This window comes from Colletotrichum fioriniae (assembly GCF_027942845.1).
Source record: "Colletotrichum fioriniae strain IMI 355084 chromosome Unknown scaffold_2, whole genome shotgun sequence".
Classification (NCBI taxonomy): domain Eukaryota; kingdom Fungi; phylum Ascomycota; class Sordariomycetes; order Glomerellales; family Glomerellaceae; genus Colletotrichum; species Colletotrichum fioriniae.
The window spans coordinates 1,668,025-1,690,624 of record NW_027076838.1 but is presented as its reverse complement, the minus strand read 5'-3'; the positions used below and the strand labels follow the sequence as shown (position 1 = coordinate 1,690,624).

Sequence of the window (22,600 nt, the reverse complement as noted above, 5' to 3'; positions counted from 1 at the left end):
AATAGGGACACAGCGCCGGTGGTGCATACAAGTTATGCAACATAATGCCTAGCATAGCCTGCTTCGACACCGACGTGCACCGGAAGATGTGCTGATAGTGTACGCAGTCCCCGCTGCGAGAGAGACCTGGGCTCTATGCATGGCCGCATGGGTAAAGACCTGGACCACACAGAGCGATAATGACAAGATGATAAGGCCAGAATCGAGTCGAGTCGGTCGTCAATGGTGCAAGCCGCGGGATCGAGCCGGTTTGTGCCCGCTTTGTGCTGCGGCGGCGCAGCTGTTTGACCCATTGTGCGTGCATCATCCACCCATCGCTCAGTGGCAGGCTGGCAGCTGGATGGATTATGGAGCAAACAATAGAACCATAGAACTAATGCACCATTGGTGCCGGAGGTGCTCTGGTGCAATTTTATGCAGAGAGCTAACGTCTCAGCTAGAAGACTAGTGGGAAGAAGGCCGTTCCATAGTCGAGACTTGGTAGTTGCCTGAAGCTGAAAAGGTAACGGCGATGACGATGAAAAGGTCTCTTCTTGCAAGGCCTTTAGCGTCCAGGGCTGAGTCGGTCGTCTGGAGATGGAACCTGACTTTGCGGGTCTAGCCGACAGCATTGTGGAAACCAGACTCTCGTTACGCGACTTGAGCTGCCGACTGAAGTCATCACCGTCGCCCTTTCTCTGGCCAATGGGATATTGTCCATGTTCAACATGGCTAGCGGAGGAGTCGATACGGCTGCTTTTGTTCGTCTTGGGACAGCTTTGGCGTCAGCCAACTCAACCTGCTTCCAACCCGGCCGCCCAATTCGGAAAAGTAAAAAGCAACGGAGAGGATAAATCAAGCCGTTAGAACGTGCGGGATTGGCGGCGAATAAAGAGTTGCGGGCGGATACCTGTGAGACAGACGGTTGGATGGAGACATGTGAAAGAAAACAGTCTGCATGGCTGAGTTGGTTGGACCGTTGCAAACAACGCTCTGTTCTGTGCCACGTTGGAGCCAGAACTTGAAGCGGCGCAGCTCCTCGAACGACTGGTCACTTCTGAAGGAGCCAGAAGGCTTGATTGAAGAGGCAGGTGTTGGGAGCGGCACAGTGAACAGGATCTGTTTGCTTGCTGTTGGAGGCTTTAGGCCAATGGCTGTCGGCAAATCGACATTCGATATACTTCGGTGGATCGGGATGCTCGATGACTATGCGGTTGGTGCTAGTCGAGTCGCTGTTGGTCCGCAAAGTAGAAAACCAACTAGCTTGCCATCACTGCACAACCTAGCTTTCGCATAGGCTGGATTGTACCGATGCAAACTGCGTTCCCGTCGGTTGCCTCTGACATCCCAGATTGCGAGGTCCGGGCGGATGGATCTGTGATCTGGACGAGACGAGACGGCCGTGGAGTTGACGTATGCACCTTGTCCCCAGAAGTGTAGGATAGAGTGTGGCATATCCGCACTATCGCAGCGTTCAGGGATCGAGTCCTGACGGGAGTGCCTGAAGGCTGGAGCTGGTTCGCCGCAGACTTCCATGAGCCTGGCTAAGCCCGAGTCTCTCAAAGCGCTGTCCCTGCGAGCATCAAGTCCAAGGTGATTTAGTGTATACCGCCGATACGTATGACCTGGCAGGCCGAACCTGGTGTCCCGGCACGAAGGTAACGTTCATACGAAGTATCGTGGCGTCGTCTCTCGCAGGCTTGCAAGGCAAGTGAGATGGACGTCAAGGATAATACTTATCGATAGGGCACGGAAAATTGGTGCGACATGGATCCGAACAGCAGTGACGGGTCGCGGGGGAGTTTTTGGTCATTGGTTTAGGGTGTCACGGTGTATATCGTCCGACCATCTATCCGTACCTGAGTATCGTGAGGGTGTGGTGAGGATGAAGCGGGGTGGTGCAAGGGGAGGACGAGGGCGAATGAGGGGTAAAGGCACGACCAGTGCCTTGCGTACGCAGACAGACTGCATCTCGCGGTGTTCCTTGCATCTGCGTTTCCTGTAAGGTACAGCAATCGTTTTTCTTCTCTGTGAGAAAAAGTTTTTTGGTCAACATTGTGGTGGAGGTGGAGGTGGTCAGAGTTGGGGCACGCCGCACACGTTCCATCGAGCTGTATGGGCGTTCAAGCAGGCAAGGTACGCAGCAAAGAAACATAGTAGGCTGCCTTATTCAGAAACGAGTGCGTACGTAAGGCGGGCTCCATGCGTCTAATGCAAGACGAGTTCGTTCGATGTCATGGTGGACGGTGGCACTGGTGGACGAGGGGCGGCGTATAGTGAAACTGGATAAAGTAAGTTGTCACTGCGGTTGGCCATCAGCATCTAGACGTTATTGCGTTTCTTGTCGGGGGCTATCGCAGGCATCAAGCTGCAAGATGACCGCTGAGGTAAGGACTTGCCTGGCTGATGGTATCATCACCCGCATCAACTGCGGATACGGGAGTCTCGGCCCATGAAACAGAAGGGAAAGTCCTGGCTGGCGTAGACGCACCTCTCAGAATAAGAATCGATATTGTGTGAGTTATGACAGTGTTGTCACTTAGGTCTTGGAAGTAGCTGCTGCATGAGGTAAGGTAGGTGGGAGAACGGGGACTCGGGAGCGCCTTCTCACAGCCGAATATTTGCTTTTTCCCGCATCATGGATCCAATGGAGACGGGACTGACCAACGGGGCACCGGGGCTCCCGTTTCCCAATCCCAATGGCAGCTTCTTACCTTGTACCCCCCTGCTACCTTACCTAAGGAAAGTCGATGAAAACTTGGGAAGAGAAGGCAAGTGGGCAGGAAGGAACTTGGTACTTGGGGTTTCGAGAGCCTTCGGGTTGGCAAGTTGGTTCCATCTCAACTGTGCCTTCTCCAGGTTGGCCGCAGCTGGCAACTGCATCTGCAACTGCAACTGCATCTGCTCCTGCTCCTGCTCCTGCTCCTGCTCCTCCTGCTGCATCTGCAGGCACATCCTTGGCCTCGCGCCTTCCCTTTCCAACCATGCGGTGTGTGAGGCCTTCCAGGTTAGGTTGCCTGTGACATTCAGGTTGGTGTTTGAGCGGACGGTGACATCGAATCCTCCTTCGCATCCATCCCATCCCATCAGATCAAATAGTCACGTGGCGTATTGCCTGAGTCTAGGCATTCGTACCTGCCTCAAGTTGACAGCTTAGTACCTCAGGTGTAATACCTTGCCTTGTCTGCAGAGAGATGGAAAGAGGGAGCGCATCACCGTTCTTTCCACTTCATCCGAACAGGCCATCCCGTCTGCCCTGTGCCTTAGCCCGTAGCCATTACGATCATGGATTTAAACATTGCCCTACCGAACCCATCTCAGCTCCGGATCCATGGATGCTGCGTACTTACGTGCCCGTGGTTCCGTGGTGCCTCAATAGTCCATGCCTTACACACCTTACTTGAAGGCATGCACGCCGAGCACTGCCTCAACTAGACTGCTTGCTGCATGGACCTCCTCGCCGCGACGTGGTGGCGACAATCTTTTCGCTCTTTTCAATCAAACTTTCCATCCTCCCAGGGTCGGATTGCCAACTCGGACCTGAAAGATCGGATGTCACTTTGTCGCCCACCGTCCGTGCAAAACTCGACAGCATCATGAATCCACTGGCTTCGTTGGTTTGCTTCACCATCAATATCGGCTCCCTGCCCTGTCCCGTCACGATCATCAGCCGCGGGCCGCGGGCCACTCGAGAGGCTTGCTTAGTCCCAGCCCTCGCAACCTTGGACTGCCTATCTTGACTGTCCACTCTTCAACTTCCAAGCATGTCGAGGCAACCGAGAGTCGTACAGTCCGAAGAGGCTCCCGCCAATCCGTCCACAATGCCAGGGATGTCAGGGTTGATGCTTGGCCGTCACCAAGCTGCTGGACCAACCGAGACGGCCAGTCCAGAATTGGCATGCTAGATCTGTCGAGAGACGAGAGACAACTCAACTCGGCTTTGGCGGGGTCGTGGTCGGGTGACGCAGTCAGCAATCCAACGCCCCCCCGCGCCGGCTCGACTCAGCAGACAGACGCGTGAAAGAATGGAGAACAAGTCGAAACCAGAAACAACGCTCGTCACCATATCCGCCAGACTAATACTCACGAGTGATATGGATCCGTGAGAGTCCAGGCGCGCGAGAAACTCTTGCTAGTGGCGGCTGCGTCATCGCTGGCCAACGCGATGCCGTAAAGCCACAGCCAAATCCTCAAAGCGCGACGCGGGGTCGTTGACTGGTGATAGCAAACGTGTGACGGACGCCCAAATCGTCCACTGATATGCCAAGCGGTACTCAACGGACGCCTAGTGGTGGATGGCACCTCACAGCAGAGGTTATCGTTAGGCTCGTTACTCTAGAGTTTTTGCAGGGGGTCGCCAAAGATGCGCCTGCTCAGCGTTCTGAATGGCCCGGCCACGTCTCCATCACACATCCTTTGTGCGTTTCGTGTTCCTGCACAACTACGGTATCCACCAAACGAGAGGCTTGCATAGCTGGCCCCGGGAGGGGTCACTGGCGCGCTGGCCAGCTGAATACGACGCCCGTATGCATCGACATTATTCGAGCACACTCACATGTTCGCCGCTTCCAAGAAATCGAGTTGTGCTACGAACGGGGGGGCCACCAGCCAGTGGCACCCCTCGCATGCCGTTGGCTTTGGTTCCCACTCGAGGAATCCAAGGGCTTATCCGTACAGAACTTCAGAAGAAGACGGTGGCCTCCGAAAGAGGAGACGCGGCGCACAACGGGGATAGGTGGGTGTGCGGCCTCCGCCAGGGCCATTTTCACAATCAATCCAATACTCGGACGAATTAACATTTTGATAGCTGTGGGCTTTTATTCTTAGAAAGCCGGGACCTCGAATATACTCCAATAACGCAGCAATTATGTGCCTGACGACATCGGATGGATGAGCCACACACGGCTTTCCCAGAGCTGCGGTTGCAATACTACCGCTCAAGCCCACTGTCTCCTCAGCTCAATGACAATTGACAGGCTCCGTTTGTCTCTGCGGCTCTGGCATGAATGATGAACGACGACCCGCCGGCTATCCTGGCTGTCATTGTCAATGCTGCTCGGGCAGCCCAGCAATTGCCGCGATGCTCCGCGTTTCGGGCATTTCGGAGCAGTCATAGTCGCCTGTCTGGGGAGTTCAGACAAGCACAGCTCTGCTCAGCCGCTCTGAAGCATGAAAATGGATTACGAATGTTCCCACGAACCACGAAACTTGCTGGGGCATCAGCAGAGCCACCGTGATCAAGGAGACGAACGGCAGTTGGCATTTTGCTCGCAAAGGAAACAAGCTGGCATTCTCCTCTGGTTGCCGCTCACGGTGGTTTCCCTCACCATCACCATTGCCGCTGTTGCAACTACGGCTACCTACTAGACGCAACTTCTCAAGTGATCACCAGTAAGCGGCGCATCGCCCTCCTGTGTTCACTGGACTGGTACCTTGCATGCGCGCCTCGGCCATGCTTTCGACGCGGGTGTGCTAGCACAATGAGCGATACGACTGGCGTGCAGCATGAGTGTGTCTGCATGTGTGACTGTCGACAGAGGGTTCATCCAGCGAATGATGGTGCCTAACAGTGTGGTCGGACGCGCGCCAGACTGGGCTGAGATAGCGAGTGCCAATCGAGGAAGCCATTTGTGCTAGCTGTGGGGACGGCGATATGTCTATCGACAGGCGCTATCCACTTGTGCCTCGATTTGCCGTCCTATCAACGAATACATGGTCCTCGGGTTTGTGCAGCTCTGCTGGGTTACCTCGACATACGGATACTCTTTGCCCAGTGCCTACTGGTGAACGAGGTATCTCGAACCTGTCTCATCTTGCCTACTCTGTTGGTGGCAGGCCGATTAAACCTACCTTTAGCGTTCTCTTTCCTGTTGGTATTACTCGGTGTCTGACTAGGTACAACGACTGAGAAGCCGCTGTGGCTGGTTGGCTGTACTTCGGCCTGGTCGGTACTGCAGCGAGGTACTTGCCTTTCCGTATTCAAGGCATAACGGACTATGGGCTGGGCATTTAATCACGAACAAACGGCTGATGGCACTCTCAAGGACGGCGGCATACAATAGTCGTGTATAGTGCTTGCTCTGTGCTCAGGTCCAGATGCTCCCACGACGCCCGTTCTGGGCCGCCGTCAACGCCATCTGCCAGCGTTGGCTTGGTTGCTGTAGCTGTCTGAGAGCAACATGACGGCTGGTTAGGGTTTTCTCGCTGCCGGCTTGCAAATGAGAATTGCTCGAGGAGGACGTCAGCCGCAATTCCGGCCAAGAGCCGAATGAGTTGGGGTTGGTATTTCCTGCAGAAGGTATGCCTTTTTTTTTTTTTTTTTTTTTCTCATCTGAAAGGCTGAAAATGCAAGAGTCCTGACGGCATCGAGGCCGGCGTGTTCCTGCAAGATGTCGTATGTGTGCGTCTGTTGGCACCCAGCAAATTACTTACAGTACGGATACGCAGCCAGTCAGCCAGAGGATCCTCGTCCTCGGGTACTTCGAACAGACCGGCTCCAACAGCAAAATAGAGCAAAACAAAACCCCAACACACACGAAAACGGGCAGACTGTCAAGTAGTCCTCAGAGTGTGGTCGGTACATCCGGATGATGCTTAATGGCCCGTCTCGTCTCGTCTCGTCCGTTTCGTCACTTTCTGGGCAGAAGACGGGGTGAGGAACAGAGAACGGAGAACGGGAGCTCGTGGCTTGTCTGAACGGTGCGTCCATACGAACACATCCGTACCGTACCTGCGTTTTGCTCATCCAGAATTAGAATTGACCTGGTGGCTGCGCCATCCTCTCGTCCCAGCCCACCCACACACAGCATGCCACCCACAAAACGACACAACTCATCTTCCGGCGCGGCAGGGCCAAAGCACCAAGAAGCCCACCAGCACAACTGCACCACCCATCTGATGTTTCCGCTTGGCCCCAGAGCCAGACATGCAGAGGGCATACAGATAGACAGGACCCACTCATGACACCGTCTCGTTCGCCTGGTGTTCCTGTTCCTGGTCCGTCGCCGCCGTCGCTCATCCATCCACCCACTATCCAACGAGTGTGGCGGTCCACCCACACTTCTACACTAACCTCCTCCCCCCCCTTCCGAGTCCACGCGCTAGGAACGGAAGCCCATCCCAGCGACCGAGAGCTACGTACCGACAGAGGAGGGATTCCGGTACGTATCCCCACACACCCTAGCCGGGTCGTCTACGTACCTAGACCCCACAGGATACGTACTCATCTACCCCTGGCCCCGGTCGACTTGTGTGGGTGAGACATGCCTGCGTGGAGAGGGAAGACGAGTGAGAGAGAGAGAGAGGAGACGAGGGGACGGGGGTTCGAGGACGAGGGTCCGTCTACTCGAAGGTGCACTAGGGTCTGGGATGGTCTGGTCGGGTCTGCCACTTGGCTTGGTATTCAGTGTCCTGTACCATCGGCCTATCGACGACCTTTATCTTGCGCCAGTCGGTTGATCTTGGTCTCTTTTCTACTTATCCCCCTTCACCACCCACGTTCATTTCACTCTCGCTATTTCATGATCGACACTCCGTTCGGCTACAGTGCGCTGTGATCTTTTCTTCTTATGACCTCTCGGTTCTTCCTTCTTTTGAGACTCGACATTTGGGAAACACTTCGACCTGCTCGAACCATCCCGTCCTTCCTTTAAACACAACTACAACTCAGTATCCATCAACCGTCTTCGAGCACATAATACACCAAGCCAGTCAACTCTACTTCACCTTTTCGATCCTCCAACGACATCTTCCGAGAACAGAAGAGAGACAGAGAAACACTCCAGACGAGTTCCATGTACAACTAAGACAACCCACACTTTCACTCATCGAGTCATCAACACCCTGACGGTCATTGTCCACCAACGACCCGTCGTCCTATCCTTCACACAGAAGAAACCGAAACCCACCGTCATTAGGCCAACTGCCCATCACTCAGTTCGAAAGAACTTGAACCAAGTGTACAACATCGACTACGCTACACCACGCATTATACGACTAATCAGTAAAGACGGACCCGAACAACCCGCCGACTAACACCCACAGCTCAATACGACAAACTTGTCTGGTGCGTCCCGCATGAGCAATAAGAGAATAACGGATGAAAGAAGCTAGGAACTGATCATCGAGTAGACGCATCGCAATGGACGCCACCATGATGACCGCCCAGGCAATGGGACAAGCTCCCTTCCTCTACTACCGCCCCGAACAGAAGCTCGACACCTCAAGGCACCGTGGTCACTTCTCGCAGCAGCCCACCATGTCCCAGCACATGCCCATGTACCCCATGGTCCCAACTCTGCCCTCAACGCCCATCTACTCGCGACCCAACTCGTCCTGCTCGCAGCCCATGGGTCCAACGCTGTATAGCAACGGACCCGCGAACATGACGCCGATGGCATCTCCCCAGCCCATGAGCCAAAAGCCCGCCATCATGCTCGAGACGGAGATTTGCGACGATAGCCTCTACTTCCCGTCAACGCCGCCGCTGTCGACCTGTGGCAGCGCCATTAGCAGCCCCAACGCCAGCTACGATCTCCTCCAGACACCGATGAACCCCATGTTCTCTGGTTTGGAGGGCATTGACGGCATGGAAGGCTTCAAGGAGACGTTGGAAGTGCCTGAGAATCACGCCGTTGACTGGAGCAGCTGCGGGTCACCCCCGATGACACCTGGTAAGTTGCAATCATGACTGCGTGCATTTCCCTCTTTGAGTGTACCGATTTTTATGCTTTCAATCTGCAATCCATACGCTTTTGTGCTGCATGGGCCTCGGTGGTTTTTTTGGTTTTTTCTTTGACCCCATTCCCAACGGCCTGGGTGGTGGTGGTGGTTGCCGGAAGCAAGTTTGGCGGGGCACTTCGTGGGATTTACTGAGGGACGTTTTTCAGAGGCTAACTCAATTTGGCAGTCTACCTCCAAAACCAAGCAGCCCAGGTCCCCTCGCTTAACACCAACACTAGCGACCTCCTGTCCACCGCATCTTGCCCTTCACTTTCTCCCTCTCCCTCACCGTACGCCAGGTCTGTCGCGTCTGAACAGGATCTTGACTTCTGCGATCCTCGCAATCTCACTGTCGCTGCCGCACCCAACACCTCCAACCCGACTTTGGCGCCCGAGTTCCCCACTTTCACCCTCGGTGATGAGCTCAGGAGTGAAGTTTCTGCCAAGACCCCTACTTCAGCCCCTTCTCAAACGACTTTTGACTTCAACCTGCTTTTCCTCACGGCCTTCCCGCATTCGAGGACCTGAGTGATTTGGAGTCTGAGGACGACTTTGTCAACGGTCTCGTCAACCTCGGCGACGCACACTCAGCTGAGGTCCGTCGCCCCCGTGCCTGCACCGGCTCCAGCGTCGTCTCTCTCGGCCACGCCAGCTTCATCGGCGAGGAGTTCAACTTTGACGAGGCCGATTTCTCTGCACCTGCCTGCCTTCCCAGCCCCTCCTCTTCCTGCTCCGACAACGACTGCCACCAAGTAAAGCGTCGCAAGGTAGTCAAGAAGGACGCGAGCGAGTCTGCGCCCAGCATGAACACAGCTTCTGGAGCTTCCCAGGCTGCCAGCAGCGAGCAGCGTTCCAACAGCCAGGCTCCCGCTTCCGAGGCCAACAGCTCTTCTGACTCTGAGTCCAACTCGGCGCCTCTCCCGGCTCCCGTTAACCGCCGCGGCCGCAAGCAGTCCCTCACCGAAGACCCCTCAAAGACCTTTGTCTGCGAGCTCTGCAACCGCCGCTTCCGCCGCCAGGAGCACCTGAAGCGTCACTACCGCTCCCTCCACACCGGCGAGAAGCCTTTTGAGTGCCACGAGTGCGGCAAGAAGTTCTCCCGCAGTGACAACCTGTCTCAGCACGCTAGGACCCACGGCAGTGGCGCCATCGTCATGGAGCTCGACGACTCAGCCGTTCACTCCTTTGACCACAGCATGATGGGCCACCCCGAAGATTATCACACTCTCGGCAAGGTTCTCTTCCAGGTTGCCTCTGAGATTCCTGGAAGCGCCAGCGAGCTCTCCTCGGAAGATGAGAACAGCAAGAAGAAGCGCAAGCGCTCCGACTAAACAGTCTGAGTGACTTGTTTTTTTCGCATTCAATTTCAGCATCGTCAGCGACCAACCGTCGCTCTCGATCATGCCCGACACGACTTTGATGACGACAACTTCTTTTTTGATTTTTTTCCTTCTCAGGCCAGCCCCGCTATGTTTTACGCGGATAGGTCACTAGGGTCACACAGGGTGCCCTTCCACAGGAGGTCCATCATGAACCACCAGAATATGGTCCGCCTCGGGAAGGGCCACATGCGAAAAGTGCAAGCGGGTTTGGGCATTTTCTCACCAACGCATTGTCTTCCACTGTATCAGTATTTGCGACGCCAGACTCGCCGACTCCCCCATAGGTCTCGGAAGATGGTCAGCGTCGAAGGGATGCGTTGTTTCAAGGGCAGCATTGATGATCACCACCAAAAGTTCAAGAACGCAAGGGCAAAGGCAAGAGCAATCCGGAACCAGGACAACGGCGTGTAACGGCGGACTTTGTTTCAAACAGACACAGCAGCAGCATGATTGTTTATTCGTTTGGATTTTTCTCGGAGACAGAGCAGAGGGAAGACACAGACACACAACCCAAGACTCAACATCCATCCAATTTTTTTTGGCAGCGGCCAAAGCGTACTTTTCTCTACGCTCGTTGTAATCTCTCCAGCATGTTCGGAGGCCGGCAGCCAGCATCGCATTTGGAACATGGGAACATTTCTTCTTGTGCGCGGCGACCCGACGCTTGGGCACCTTCTCTTGGGGAGGTTACTGTCTTCGGACTCGTCGCCTTCATGTGTTTACTTTTTTCACCATCGAGTTGGGATTCTTCTCGTTTGAGCTCTTATCTTGTTGGTCGCGGATCCAATTCAGTGTGAGAGAGAGGAGGCGGAGGCGAAAGCAGAGGAGGAGGAGGGGTGCTTGGAGTGCAGGTCACCTCATCATCGGACAAACAGAAGATGGATTTTTTTTTCTTTTCGCCGCAAAAAACAAACTTTGTAAACCTGTATACACACAAACACATTTCTGAACACACCACAAAAAAAAAAGAGAACACTTTTACGCGCTGCCAAAAACCTATTTCCACTTAGTCCACATCTTTCTTGTGATCAATGCCTCCTCTCCCTAAGTGCCTTTCCTTCTCGCGTGTGTGATCTGACTCGGGGGGCTGAACAATGTTCTAGTTCATCGATCGATGGGGGCTTGACGTTTACATTCCTTCGACATGGGTTCAATTGTTTTTTTTTTTCTTCCAAGACAAGACATCAACCGGTGTTCCAGCCCAGAAAGGATGCCGTCGTCATGCGTTGTATTCGCCAATCGGATGTTTTATTGTTTCTTTTTTTCCAAAATCTTCCCCGATTCCATTCTTTTTTCCCTCTACAAGTCTTTTCTTAGGCATTGTCTTGTCTCGCCAGCGGGATGTAACCAAGGTAGGTGGGTAGCTAACACCAACCCCCGACGTGCCCCGACTTACACACCTACCTGCCTTTTAGTGCCGCAGCCCTTTTGAGTCTTGACTGATCGAGAAGAAGAGTCCACCTGGTAGTGTGGCACTAGGCACCCGAAACGATTCCAGTGCGCCGCACCGCCGCCCCCTTCAACGGCGGGCGGCATTTGAAGTGACGTTTTGGTGTCTTCTTTTCTTTGTTGGGCCACGGGTGTTGGTCTCACTACGTTTCTTCCTTGGGAACCTAGGTACCTAGCACACCTAGGCTCTAGGAGTGAGTAAAGCGTGCGTGGGTTTTGTTTGAGTCATCACACTTGTCAGCCTGCCGCGGACTGACTGGTAGGTAGTGTAGGGAGGTCGCGCGTCTTTTCTTTGTTTGTTCGACAGGCCAGGCCCCCTCCCCATTCCCCATTTTCGGTCGCGGACTGAGGTCCGGCTGTAACGGTCTCATTTTTTCCCACTTTTTTAATTCAGTCTCTTCGCCAAGTTCTCTCTCACCTTGTTCGCCTTTATTTCTGGGGTGACATTTGCCATGGTCGGTTCCCGGCGGGTTCGGTAAGACCGTCCGGATGTTGATATCCCTAGTCATGCCCTCTGAGGAAGGAATGGGCGCGCTTGCGTGATGGGCGTGATAAGAAGTCACATTACAGGTGACACAATACAGATGTCAGAACGTGTGAATACCAATGCTACCAGTCGTAACTAAGTACACAGCGTGCCTCACCGCAATCGTACCATTTACAGCAAATGTATTTCGGATTACGAAGTTTTACTCTATTTTCTACTCTGTCACATTCGGTTTTGCTTTCTTCTTTGCATGGCGGGGTGTGATGTGATGTGGTGTCGGACCGTAAGGTGGGTTGATCTTCTTTAGAAACAAGGCAGTTATATCCGGCGGGAGAAGGGTCGAAGCTTTTTCTTTATTCTGGTTCGATGGGACGGCACCAAGAAAAAGCTCTCGGTGGTTGAACAATTTGAGTTAAAGAGAGAGGCGAGAGGCGCGAGTCGTAGGAGACGTACGTCAGCCTGTTCTGTCAGCAATGATGCATTGCATGGTCGTATACTCCATACACACTACACACTCACAGTAGCGAGCTGCCAAAAGACGGCTATCATGCTTGCCCTGCACCGATACGAGAGAGATTGGGGGCCGGGCGGCGGGAGTGGGATATTGGACACCTTTCGGTCGTGGTTTTTGGTTCTATGCGGATATTGCTTGCCAACATCGAGTCAAATCCTGGACCAACCACCACCACCGTTACACAACTGATCAATAGAACCGTTTGCTACAAGCTTTCCCCCGGCTGAGCCCTGCCTATCTACGGATGCCTATCCGTAGATAATTACCTGCTTTGCTTGCCTGCCCGGGTGCCCGGCTCGTTGTAAGCGTAAAGTTCACCTGTTGGTTCAGTTGACTTTTTGGTATTAATATCGAGGGTCATGTCCTTTGGGGGCCATGCAACGTGGCTCGTGTACCTGACTAACGACGCGGGAAGAGCAGAAAGTCAATCTTGCGCTTTACCGCAGACTTGTAGCCAAGCCACCCACTAGCTCCGTTTATTCCACACACCACGCAGCACGCGCTTGCATCCTTCAGTAAGTTCAGGCCCTGTCTGTGGTTTGAATCGATGAAATTCGATATTGGATCTTCTTGCTAGGTGCCTTGGCTTGGCTCTCGCCGCACGGAGCAGTTCGAGCAATCCTGTACTCCGTGCCTTTTACATGGGATGATGGATTGGACGGGGGGGGGGGGGGCACGGATGTGAAATAGCAAATCCGTGTTGGTGGTGACTATTGGCTCTTGTTCATCTTACTGGTCCAGTGGTGCCCCCCCGCGATGGAACAGTAAATTAAAAGAGATGGCAAAGCGACGTTTTAGTTTGGAACGAGATGTGACGAGAGTTGTAGACTGGCATGACTGTGTGACTTGTTTCCTCTCACCGCTTCATGAGCGATGGGTCTGAGCTCGAGCAATCCCAGATGGGCTCGTCTCCTCATCTCATTCCCATCCTTTGAAGTATGGCGATACTGAGTGAAAATTCTGATACCGTCCAAGATCCATATTGCGCTGGTCAAGGCTTCAAGCTCTGCCAGGTTTACCTGATGGACTGGCGGGGCAAGTGGATGTGGTTAGGCTTGCAAGAAGTTGCACTTGAGATTGATGGACTGGGCTTACTCAACAGGGTCTTACGGATAGTCGTCGCGTCTCGGACAATTATTTCTTTCTTGCCACGAGAGTTTGACGGGTAGGTTTTGCTTGATGGGGGATGGTGCTTGAACCGTGCTCGTAGGCTAGCAGTGAACTATTCGTATCTCTTCTGCTGATGTGATTATGACACAGGATGGCCATTTGATGGACATGACGGCGATGATGATCACGGACTCTTGGTGGACAGGTGACTTCGTAACGAGAGTCCTAACTCGTCTTTGACAGTTTCCCGAGGTGGATGATACCTCAACGGAATGAAAGCTGGCCCATCACCATCATCCAAGGGCTGGACTCTTCTGGCGCAAGCAATTTTGATAGTCATGCTGCCCTAGGGACAAGGCGGGCATTCCGGGTAATCCAACGTCGTTGTGCCGGCAGCCCCAGTTTCGATGTACATGTTCCATTAGAACCCGCAAACCTGTCCCATTGCCTCTTTCCCCCCTCACTCTCACTTTTTCCTTTTGGTCTTAAGCGAGTTCGCTCGCGAGTCGAGCTTTTCTAGAATTCCACATGGAAGTTCAGGGACGAGGGGGCCGGCGGTGTAAGGTTGACTGGAGGGGCCTTGGAGGGTATCAGCCCATGAGGCATGAAGCGAACTCCAGTGACAACTCCAGCGCAATCTTGGGGCGGCCCGCCCGAGCGAGGGTTATCTTCAGAAGGGGACCTCTCGACTCGCACGAGGTGGAGGGGGAACTCGGGAGACTGGAGACTGAGTGTGAGCCTGAGAGGAGAATGAGACTCGATGGATGGAGAGAGAGAGAGAGAGACAGAAGTTGAAGGAGGGATACCTCAGGCACAAGCATACAACGGCAGTCCCGCTAATCTACATGGCCCGTCGCCGCCCGCGACCCCAAAGCCCCTCCTCTTCAAGGCTTCAAGGAATCAAAAGCCAGACCAGGTCCCCTAACACTAACAGGACCGGCGGAGTTTGACAAAGCTGAAAGGGATTCCCTCATCCTGGGAACCGAGGCGTTCGAGACGGCCGGGCCCCCGGGAGAGCGGCCAGGTTTTGGAATTTCCTTCCAGGCCACCCCCGAAAAGGGCCCCACCCGTTGTCCACCAGTCCCGAGTCCCCAGCGGCGCGGAACTGACCGGGGCCCCCGACTAACGAATATCAAATTACCACCTTTTTTCCACCCAACCCCCATGAGCCGAACGTAACCCAGACCAGAGACAGCCCAGGGCTAGCGAAGGGCATGAGAATGGATATTCTCCAGTCAGTCGTCGTAACGGCTTTCTATCATGCAACGGTCGTGTTTGTAATGTGGTACTGTACCGTATGTTCCCCCCCTCCACTACCCCCCAAGGGCCCCCGGAACAGCATCCACTGATGGGCAATGAAGGAGTCGAGGCCGGCCAGTCGGATCTCGATGGAAGGAAATCGCTGCAAGGAACGACTTGGAGGGCAGGGTCTCCATAGCTTCTATTGCATCCAGCTGCCGTGCCGTTTTTGGCGGGTACCTCACCTCACCTCACCTTGTCAAGCTTGTCTTGCCATCTGTAAGGTATCTTATGCGTACGGATACCGTTACCAGGGAATGATTCGATAAGAGCCGGGAGCATCTTGACGGTTGACCACTACCCACATCATCAATCCATGCAATAGAAGGAATCGCGACTTCCATTCCTCACATAGGATGGGGGCACTATACCGGCGGAGAAGCTGCAATTGCTGTGAAGTTGTGAATAATGCAGGTACCACAGATTATTCTTGACCTTTTCATTGTAAGTTGAACCGTTTTCTCTTGCTCTCCGTATTGGGCTCCATTTAGAACCTACAATCAGTGGGCCCGGCTATTTTTTTTTCTTTTCCACTGCTGTGAACGTTCCCCTCCTTCCCCTCCATGGTCAAAGGTCAGAGATCCAAACGCCGTGCCGGGTTCCTCACTGACTCCGTTTTGTACCACATCAAAGGCTCAAACCACTTCAACACCCATCGACCTCTGTCCGCAGCCCCGGCCTCGCGACGCCGCGACGTCCCGAAGACGGAGCTCCTAGTCATTCAAGGATCCCCTAGAGGTCGAGACGAATCTGTCAGTCCCCATCCCGCCATACCTCCGTGGCGCACAAAGACCTAGACAGGCCCATCAATCTCGGACCATTGACTCTGTGCACAAAGGCTTCCGCACTTTACGCCCGGACGCATACGCCAACGCGAGGGTCTGCACAGAAATTACACGCTGCACAGCACGGATCACGGTCACAAGGGCACGTCACATCCGTAATCCGTACAGACACATGGACAGACGTACTCGCCCGAGTCCCCCAGTCCTACCGTCCGCCTGCATAACGTTGGACGCCAGGCTGAAGTCTGCCTGCCATGTCATCCGAACAGCTTAATGTCATCGCCCTGGTCTCGGGCGGTAAGGACAGTTTCTTCTCCGCCTTGCACTGCCAGAGGAACGGGCACCGACTCGTGGCACTCGCTAATCTCTTCCCCTCCGCCTCCGTCAGCGCCGGCTCCGACGCCACGCGCTCGGCCCCAGCAACCGTCATTTACAAGCCAACGAGAGATCACGTAAAGGGTGTTCAGCTGTCAGATCAGTCTACGGGAAAGGAAGAGAAGCCCGAGGAGGAGGAGGAGAAGGAGGAGGAGGCTGGTAAAGGGGCCGATGATGAAGCCGACCTGAATAGTTTCATGTACCAGACCGTCGGCCACCAAGTCATACCCCTCTACGCGGACGCCACCGGCTTACCGCTCTACCGTCAGCCCATCTACGGCGGCGCCAAGTATGAGGGCAGAGACTACGACTCCCATGCCGTGCCGTCGGGTGATGCTGACGGTGACGGTGACGGCGACGCGGGCCCAGAAGTCGACGCGGATGAGACGGAAAGTATGGTGCCCCTCCTCCGTACCGTCATGGCGAACCACCCAGAGGCCAACGCTCTCTGTGCGGGAGCCATCCTGTCTACCTACCAGCGGACGCGCGTGGAATCCGTCGCGCTACGCCTGGGCCTCACGCCGCTGGCGTACCTGTGGAAGTATCCCGTGCTGCCCCCAGTGGTTCCGGGCGCCGTCGAGGACGCCCAGCTGCTCCACGACATGGCGGCCGCCGGTCTCGACGCGAGGATCATCAAGGTCGCGAGCGCGGGCCTTGATGACGATTTCTTGTGGGAGAAGGTGAGCAGCATCGCGGGCGCGTCGCGCGTCAAGCGTGCCCTCAGACGATTTGGCGCCGCCGAGGGTGCCGTCATTGGCGAGGGGGGCGAGTTCGAGACGCTCGTGTTGGACGGCCCGCCCGGGCTGTTCCAAAAGGCCATCGAGGTGCCGGAGTCCGGTAGGCGGACCGTAAGGGAGGGCGGCGGGACGTCGTGGTTGAGCTTTCAGGGGGCGAGTGTCCGAGAAAAGCGAGCCCCTGATGCGGGCACGGGAGAAAGCTGCTCCCCGCCCCGGGTGCCTGATGCCTTGGATCCCCGGTTCCAGTCTATCCTAGAGTCACTACCTGCGGCTCGGGATGGTCAGGTGTCGGTATCGGGCTTATCATCATCCGTCGATGGCTTCACGCAAAGTGACGGCAAAACACCAATTATACCGAGAACTCCTTCGGACGATATCCACTGGTCCTTTGGTGCTCAAGCGATATCGAGCCAGGGCTCGTCTATCGAACAGCAGACCGAGGACATAGTACAGCAGATCCAGAAGCTTCTTGCTGACCACTCTCCACCGCTGCCGACTACGGCCATCACCAATACCATCATCGTCTTGCAGTCCATGTCGGATTTCCCAGCCATCAACAAGATTTACAGTAAACTCTTCCAGCACCCTAATCCTCCATCCAGAGTAACGATTTCCTGTGGTGAGCTACAGGCCGGAAGTTCCATCAACGTTCACCTGACGATAAAACCTGCGTTGGAGCCTCGTGAACGGAATGGACTTCACGTGCAGTCGAGATCCTACTGGGCGCCAGCCAACATCGGCCCCTATAGCCAGGCCATCGATGTACCCCTAAGAGGCGGCGGTCAAGATACCATACACGCCAGTATCAGAGCAGTGACGATTGCAGGCCAGATCCCGCTCGTCCCGGCGAGCATGGTCTTACCCACAGAGAAGGAGGGTAACCTTGAGATGCAAATCATTCTATCTTTGCAGCACCTCTGGCGCATAGCCACCGAGATGAAGGTGCAGCTCTGGACCAGCGCGGTGGCATACTTTCCGCGCACGCCAGAGGAGGCGGATATGAGACGGCAAGGTCAACTCGCCGCGGCCGCGTGGAAGGCCGTTCACAAGCACGATGAGGATGAGGACGGAGACGGCGAAGGAAGCGGCGGACCCGACTTATGGGACCGCAAGTTTAACCCGGCGTTCATGTCCCTCGGCGAGGACGCCGCGGCGGCGCAGAAGCTCCCGGATTGGTCGGCTGTTGTGACGGCCGACGGAGACGACGGACAGGCCGAGGGTCCCGTTCCGCCTGTCTTCTCCGTCGAGGTCGAGGAGCTGCCTCGCCAGGCCGGCGTCGAGTGGCATGCCCATCTCGGCCTCGCAAAGGTGCCCTCGTCGTCAGTCGAGTACCGGTCCTCGGACCTGGCGCCTTCGGCTGATGTTCCTTTCTACAGACGCGTTTGCCATGTCGTTGTGTCGGGGACGCTGGTGCATTCTGCTATCGCTTGGCTCGCTGCCAGTGGTCCTGCTGCACGTGCGCCGACGTCTTTTGATGAGGTAGAAGCGTGGATGAGGAGGGCGTACCGGGAGTCTGTTGGAGATGCTGGTGAAGGAGGAGATCAACCATATTTGATGTATCTCAACGTACCAAAGTGTGCGGTTGCTGCTGCGGCACCGGCCGGATCTTTGGGAGGAGACAAGGGTCAGACGACGGCAAATGTTAAAGCCAGGTCGATTTGGGGAGCTGATGGGGAGGAGGTCCTCGCTGTTGGGCTGTGGAAGTAAAAATATTGGTGGCTTTCTATGAAGGGTAATAAACAAAAGGTTCACTTTGCAAGGATCCGGGCTACATTATTGCTTCTGTGACTATCTCTTCATGACATTCCCTTCCGGAGCTCTTCCGGGAAGAAGGGGTGGCTTGAAAGTACCGAGACCCCTATTTCCATTTCTCTATGAGTTTGCTATTCACTCTACAACCGGGGACCTGGTGAACGAACTCTCAAGATGAGATTGGGCCTATGGAAGGAATGGGTCATTGGGGACGTTGCGCAAGGGCGAGTTACAAGATTGGTTAAGGGGGATTCTGCTCGTCTTCAGTCATCTAACTCACCAAGATAACTTCCCATGGTTTCAGTTGAATCTGTGGTGAGATCTGGTCAACTAAGTCATCTCTGGAGTGAGCCAGCGGCCTCCCACAATTCATCCATTTGAATGCTTCATTCGTCTACCGGCTTCGAGCATGCAGCTCTACGCGAACTGATTGAACAAGAGAATTTTATACCAGCGTGAATCCCATCAAGCAACATGGGTTGCTACTTTTGCACGTCGGGTCTTAAAGTTAGTTGACATCGAGGTGGGTTGTATCGGTGGGAGCGGGGCGGAGAGTCGCGCGCCCGTCATAAAGCGCTAACAGAACGGAAAGTTCAACAAGGTAACTTGGCCGAGCGGTCTAAGGCGCCAGACTCAAGCTTACTAAGCTTCATCCGTACAACGGATGAGTATTCTGGTCTCGCAAGAGGCGTGAGTTCGAATCTCACAGTTATCATTTTTGCCTTTTCTTGGCCTTTATCGTAAGCGCCTTTGGTAAATGTCGTTTCTACCAAGTTATTTTGTGTAACATGAGGCAATGATTGCAACAGGGAGCCAGTGCACGTGGAATGCTTGTGTTCGTCGAGTTCTAAGCCGTGCACGACGAAGGAGGCCAACATTGGACGAAGAAGGCGCGCTCATGTACGCTTTCTTCTCTCCTCATACAAAGGTAGTCATCAGCAGCGCCATTCCACAAGTCCATCTCTTTCTGTGTTGACGGCATTCATCAAAATAGACGCAAACGGTGCTTACGTCGCCTCTCGCTTGACACCAAAGCCAAGCCAATATCCGAGACGCCTGCACATAATTCCCGGCACGAGGAGCAAGATCTTGGCCGAATTGTCTCACTCCCACGCCGTGGCTTTCGATCCTATCCGCAATGCGTCCTCACGAACGACCTCATTGACGTCGGATTCGCCCTAGACGGCGACGATCTCGGCGGAACCCGCTAGCCTTCCCCGGCTGATCGTTTTCAGATCAGATATCTAGAGAACAACGTTGAAGGCTTGGGAATGGGCAAAAATGGCGGCGGCACGATGAATCACCGGCCTTTCGGTATGGTTTAAGATGTAGTGTCGGCCCGCTCATACTTGTGCGGCATACTGCTATCGGTTTTCCGCTCCCCTTTCTCTCTCTTCTCCTGCCGATCCAAGGGGAGAATCATCCTGTGGAAGCTTCATGTTCTTGGCAGAACTGGGGACAACTTAAGCCATGCCTGGAAATATTGGGACTGACGCCATGGCATCACAGGCTGAGTGTCACTTGAGGCACTTGCCAAACTCATACGACGGCGAGGGGATCGACCCATTGGACCTCGACACCCCGAGTAAGGAAGCCTATGAAGCAGAGGAGGAAATCCCACTGGTGGATCACGACGACGACTTCGGTGTCGTTGTTCCTCGGACACATCCTCGAGCACGGCAGCTGCCTGTATGGTTACGATACCCCAGAAACGTCTTCCGCGCCTTGATACCAAGCTTCCTCAAGGCCTCGGATCCGAACGCTGTCCAGAAGCCACTTCATCCCACAGCATGGCTCGGTAAGTTCTGCTTCTCGTCTTCCAGTCCCAAAGGAAAAATGTTGACAAGACCCTCCCCAAATTGTAGACGGTCTCCGCGGTGTAGCTGCCTTCTTCGTCGTCTGCCACCACTGGTCCCTCGTCACAGCCAACATGAACATCCACCGCGGCTTCATGAGCGACGACGACCCCATGTTCATCCAGCTTCCCATCATCCGCCTCGTCATCTCTGGCTTCTGGTCCGTCTGTGTCTTCTTCGTCATCTCCGGCTTCGCATTGAGCTACAAGCCCCTGAAGCTCCTCGGCCAGCACAAGACGGCCGAGTTCGCCACCGCGGCCGCCTCGTCGGCCTTTCGGCGGCACATTCGCCTATTTCTCCCGCCCGCAATGACGACGTTTGTGATTGCGTGGATTTCGTATTTTGGCTGGTTCGAGATCCCTACGTCGGGCGTGGCCGTGCCGGCGCTGCGGCCGCCGCGGTTCGATCGCGCCTACGACCAGTTGTGGGACTGGGCGATGAACCTCATCGGGTTGTCTGACCCATTTGGGAGAAACTTGCGGAGGGGCGAGGGGTACCCGTACGAGCCTACGCTCTGGACGATACCGATCGAGTTTGACTGTTCTCTGGTCATCTTCCTTGCTCACGTCGCCTTTTCGAGGTTACGCACCCGGGTCAGGCTCGGCATGAACCTCTTCCTCGTGGCGTATACCCTCTACTTCAACTATTGGCAGTATTTCCTCTTCCTTGCCGGGCTCCTCTGCGCCAACCTGCACTTCTACTGGCAGCCCGCCCTGGGCAACAACACCCTGCCGTACGTGGCAGCAGCAGCAACCGCGGGACCACAGGGCCGCTTCGCCCGGCTGAGCTTCTCCCTCACATCGTCACCAACCTACAGCGTAACTAAAAAGGTCCTCGGCACCCTCTCCTTCCTGGGCGCGCTCTGGCTCCTCTCGTACCCAAAGGGCACCGGTACGGCGGGCCTCTCGCCAGGCTACAAGACGCTCGTTGCCATCACGCCCGAGCGCTACGGCGAGGGCGAGTACCTCTGGATCCCGCTCGCGTCCGCCTGGCTCGTCTTGTCGATCGACCGGTCCCCGTTCCTGCAGCCGCTCTTCACGAACCGGGTGATTCAGTACTTTGGTCGCATCTCGTACGCGCTGTACCTCGTCCACGGCTCGCTGCTGTGGCTGTACGGGTGGCACCTCGTGCGCTTCTTCACGGGGCTGACGGGGGCGGAGACGGGCGGGCAGTTTACGTTTGGGGTGCTGTTGGCGACGTGTTTCTTTATGCCTGGTGTGGTGTGCGTGGCTGACTTTGCGCAGAGGTATTTGGACGCCAATGCTGTCAAGTTTGCGGCTTGGTTTGAGGGGAAGTTGATCGATAAGACGAGGTAGAGGGGGTGTGTGTGTTATATACTACTTGTATTGAATTGCTGTTGCACTTCCCTCTCTGACATGGCGTCCTATGATGAAGGGGACATATTAATAAGAGATGTTGTAGTCTTGCGTGGGTAATATTGCAAAGTAGCGTCGTATTATGGATTATCACAAATAATCCGGTATAGTACATCTGATTTGAGAAGGGGATCATTCTTTATCGAACGTGAAGTCATATCATCATCCCGTTGAGGAGAAATGAACAGCTACGTTCAACATCAATCACTTTCCCGTCGACGAATGATAACAGACAGATTAATGTTATCCAAACAGATCCTACGCCATGAAGCCAAGCCGGATCATATACCTGGTTTCTCGAATTGCTCGAGTCGCGGCCGAGTCCCCCCCCCACAACGGCAGCGGGGACGTTTAATATTACAGACCAGCCCCCTGTTCGATCAGATAACTTTTTTTGTCGTTTTCACATCTGATAACCCAGCTTTGTCGGCCAGTCCGCACGGGTCTACCCTCCCACACTCGTATCCGGCCCGGGTTTCCTGATTTCCAGGGTGATGTCAAGAGTACTCCCTTCCTCTTCCATCCTGTTGGTCTGGACGAACGGTGAAACTAGGACCGACTCGGCCGAGTCTAGAGAACTAGTTTATAGTGATTTAACGTTTATCCACATCTTTTTCAGCTGCGAGGGGTTTTCCTCGAACCTGCGGCCTATGCAGCAGAGGTTCATTGCCGCCAACAAGATCCCACGAGTTCCGGGCAGAGATGCTCCATTGGGCCAGGGACCCGATGCAAGTAGATCCGTTTTCCTTTGACGTCTTGGCGATACTGGAGCTCTTGC

General features: G+C 54.8%; 3 protein-coding genes and 1 non-coding gene across 4 annotated transcripts; all 4 read left to right on the top strand.

Annotated features, from left to right (window-relative positions):
* Nucleotides 1-8,119: 8,119 nt before the first annotated feature.
* On the top strand, nucleotides 8,120-10,031 carry N0V96_002273 (uncharacterized protein; the record flags this gene model as incomplete). Its single annotated transcript, XM_065756480.1, has 3 exons — nucleotides 8,120-8,651; nucleotides 8,888-9,135; nucleotides 9,222-10,031. 3 exons carry the CDS (start codon nucleotides 8,120-8,122, stop codon nucleotides 10,029-10,031), a joined length of 1,590 nt encoding a protein of 529 aa, XP_065614849.1.
* Nucleotides 10,032-15,980: 5,949 nt separating this feature from the next.
* N0V96_002272 (uncharacterized protein) lies at nucleotides 15,981-18,545 on the top strand (the record flags this gene model as incomplete). The annotated part of the gene is made up of 1 exon (XM_053187689.1): nucleotides 15,981-18,545. One exon carries the CDS (start codon nucleotides 15,981-15,983, stop codon nucleotides 18,543-18,545), a length of 2,565 nt encoding a protein of 854 aa, XP_053055193.1.
* Nucleotides 18,546-19,190: 645 nt separating this feature from the next.
* On the top strand, nucleotides 19,191-19,305 carry N0V96_002271. The gene has a single exon. It is a non-coding gene; the product is annotated as a tRNA-Leu (tRNA).
* A 782-nt stretch (nucleotides 19,306-20,087) lies between these two features.
* Nucleotides 20,088-21,762, top strand: N0V96_002270 (uncharacterized protein; the record flags this gene model as incomplete). Its single annotated transcript, XM_053187690.1, has 2 exons — nucleotides 20,088-20,388; nucleotides 20,456-21,762. 2 exons carry the CDS (start codon nucleotides 20,088-20,090, stop codon nucleotides 21,760-21,762), a joined length of 1,608 nt encoding a protein of 535 aa, XP_053055194.1.
* Between the last annotated feature and the right edge of the window lie 838 nt (nucleotides 21,763-22,600).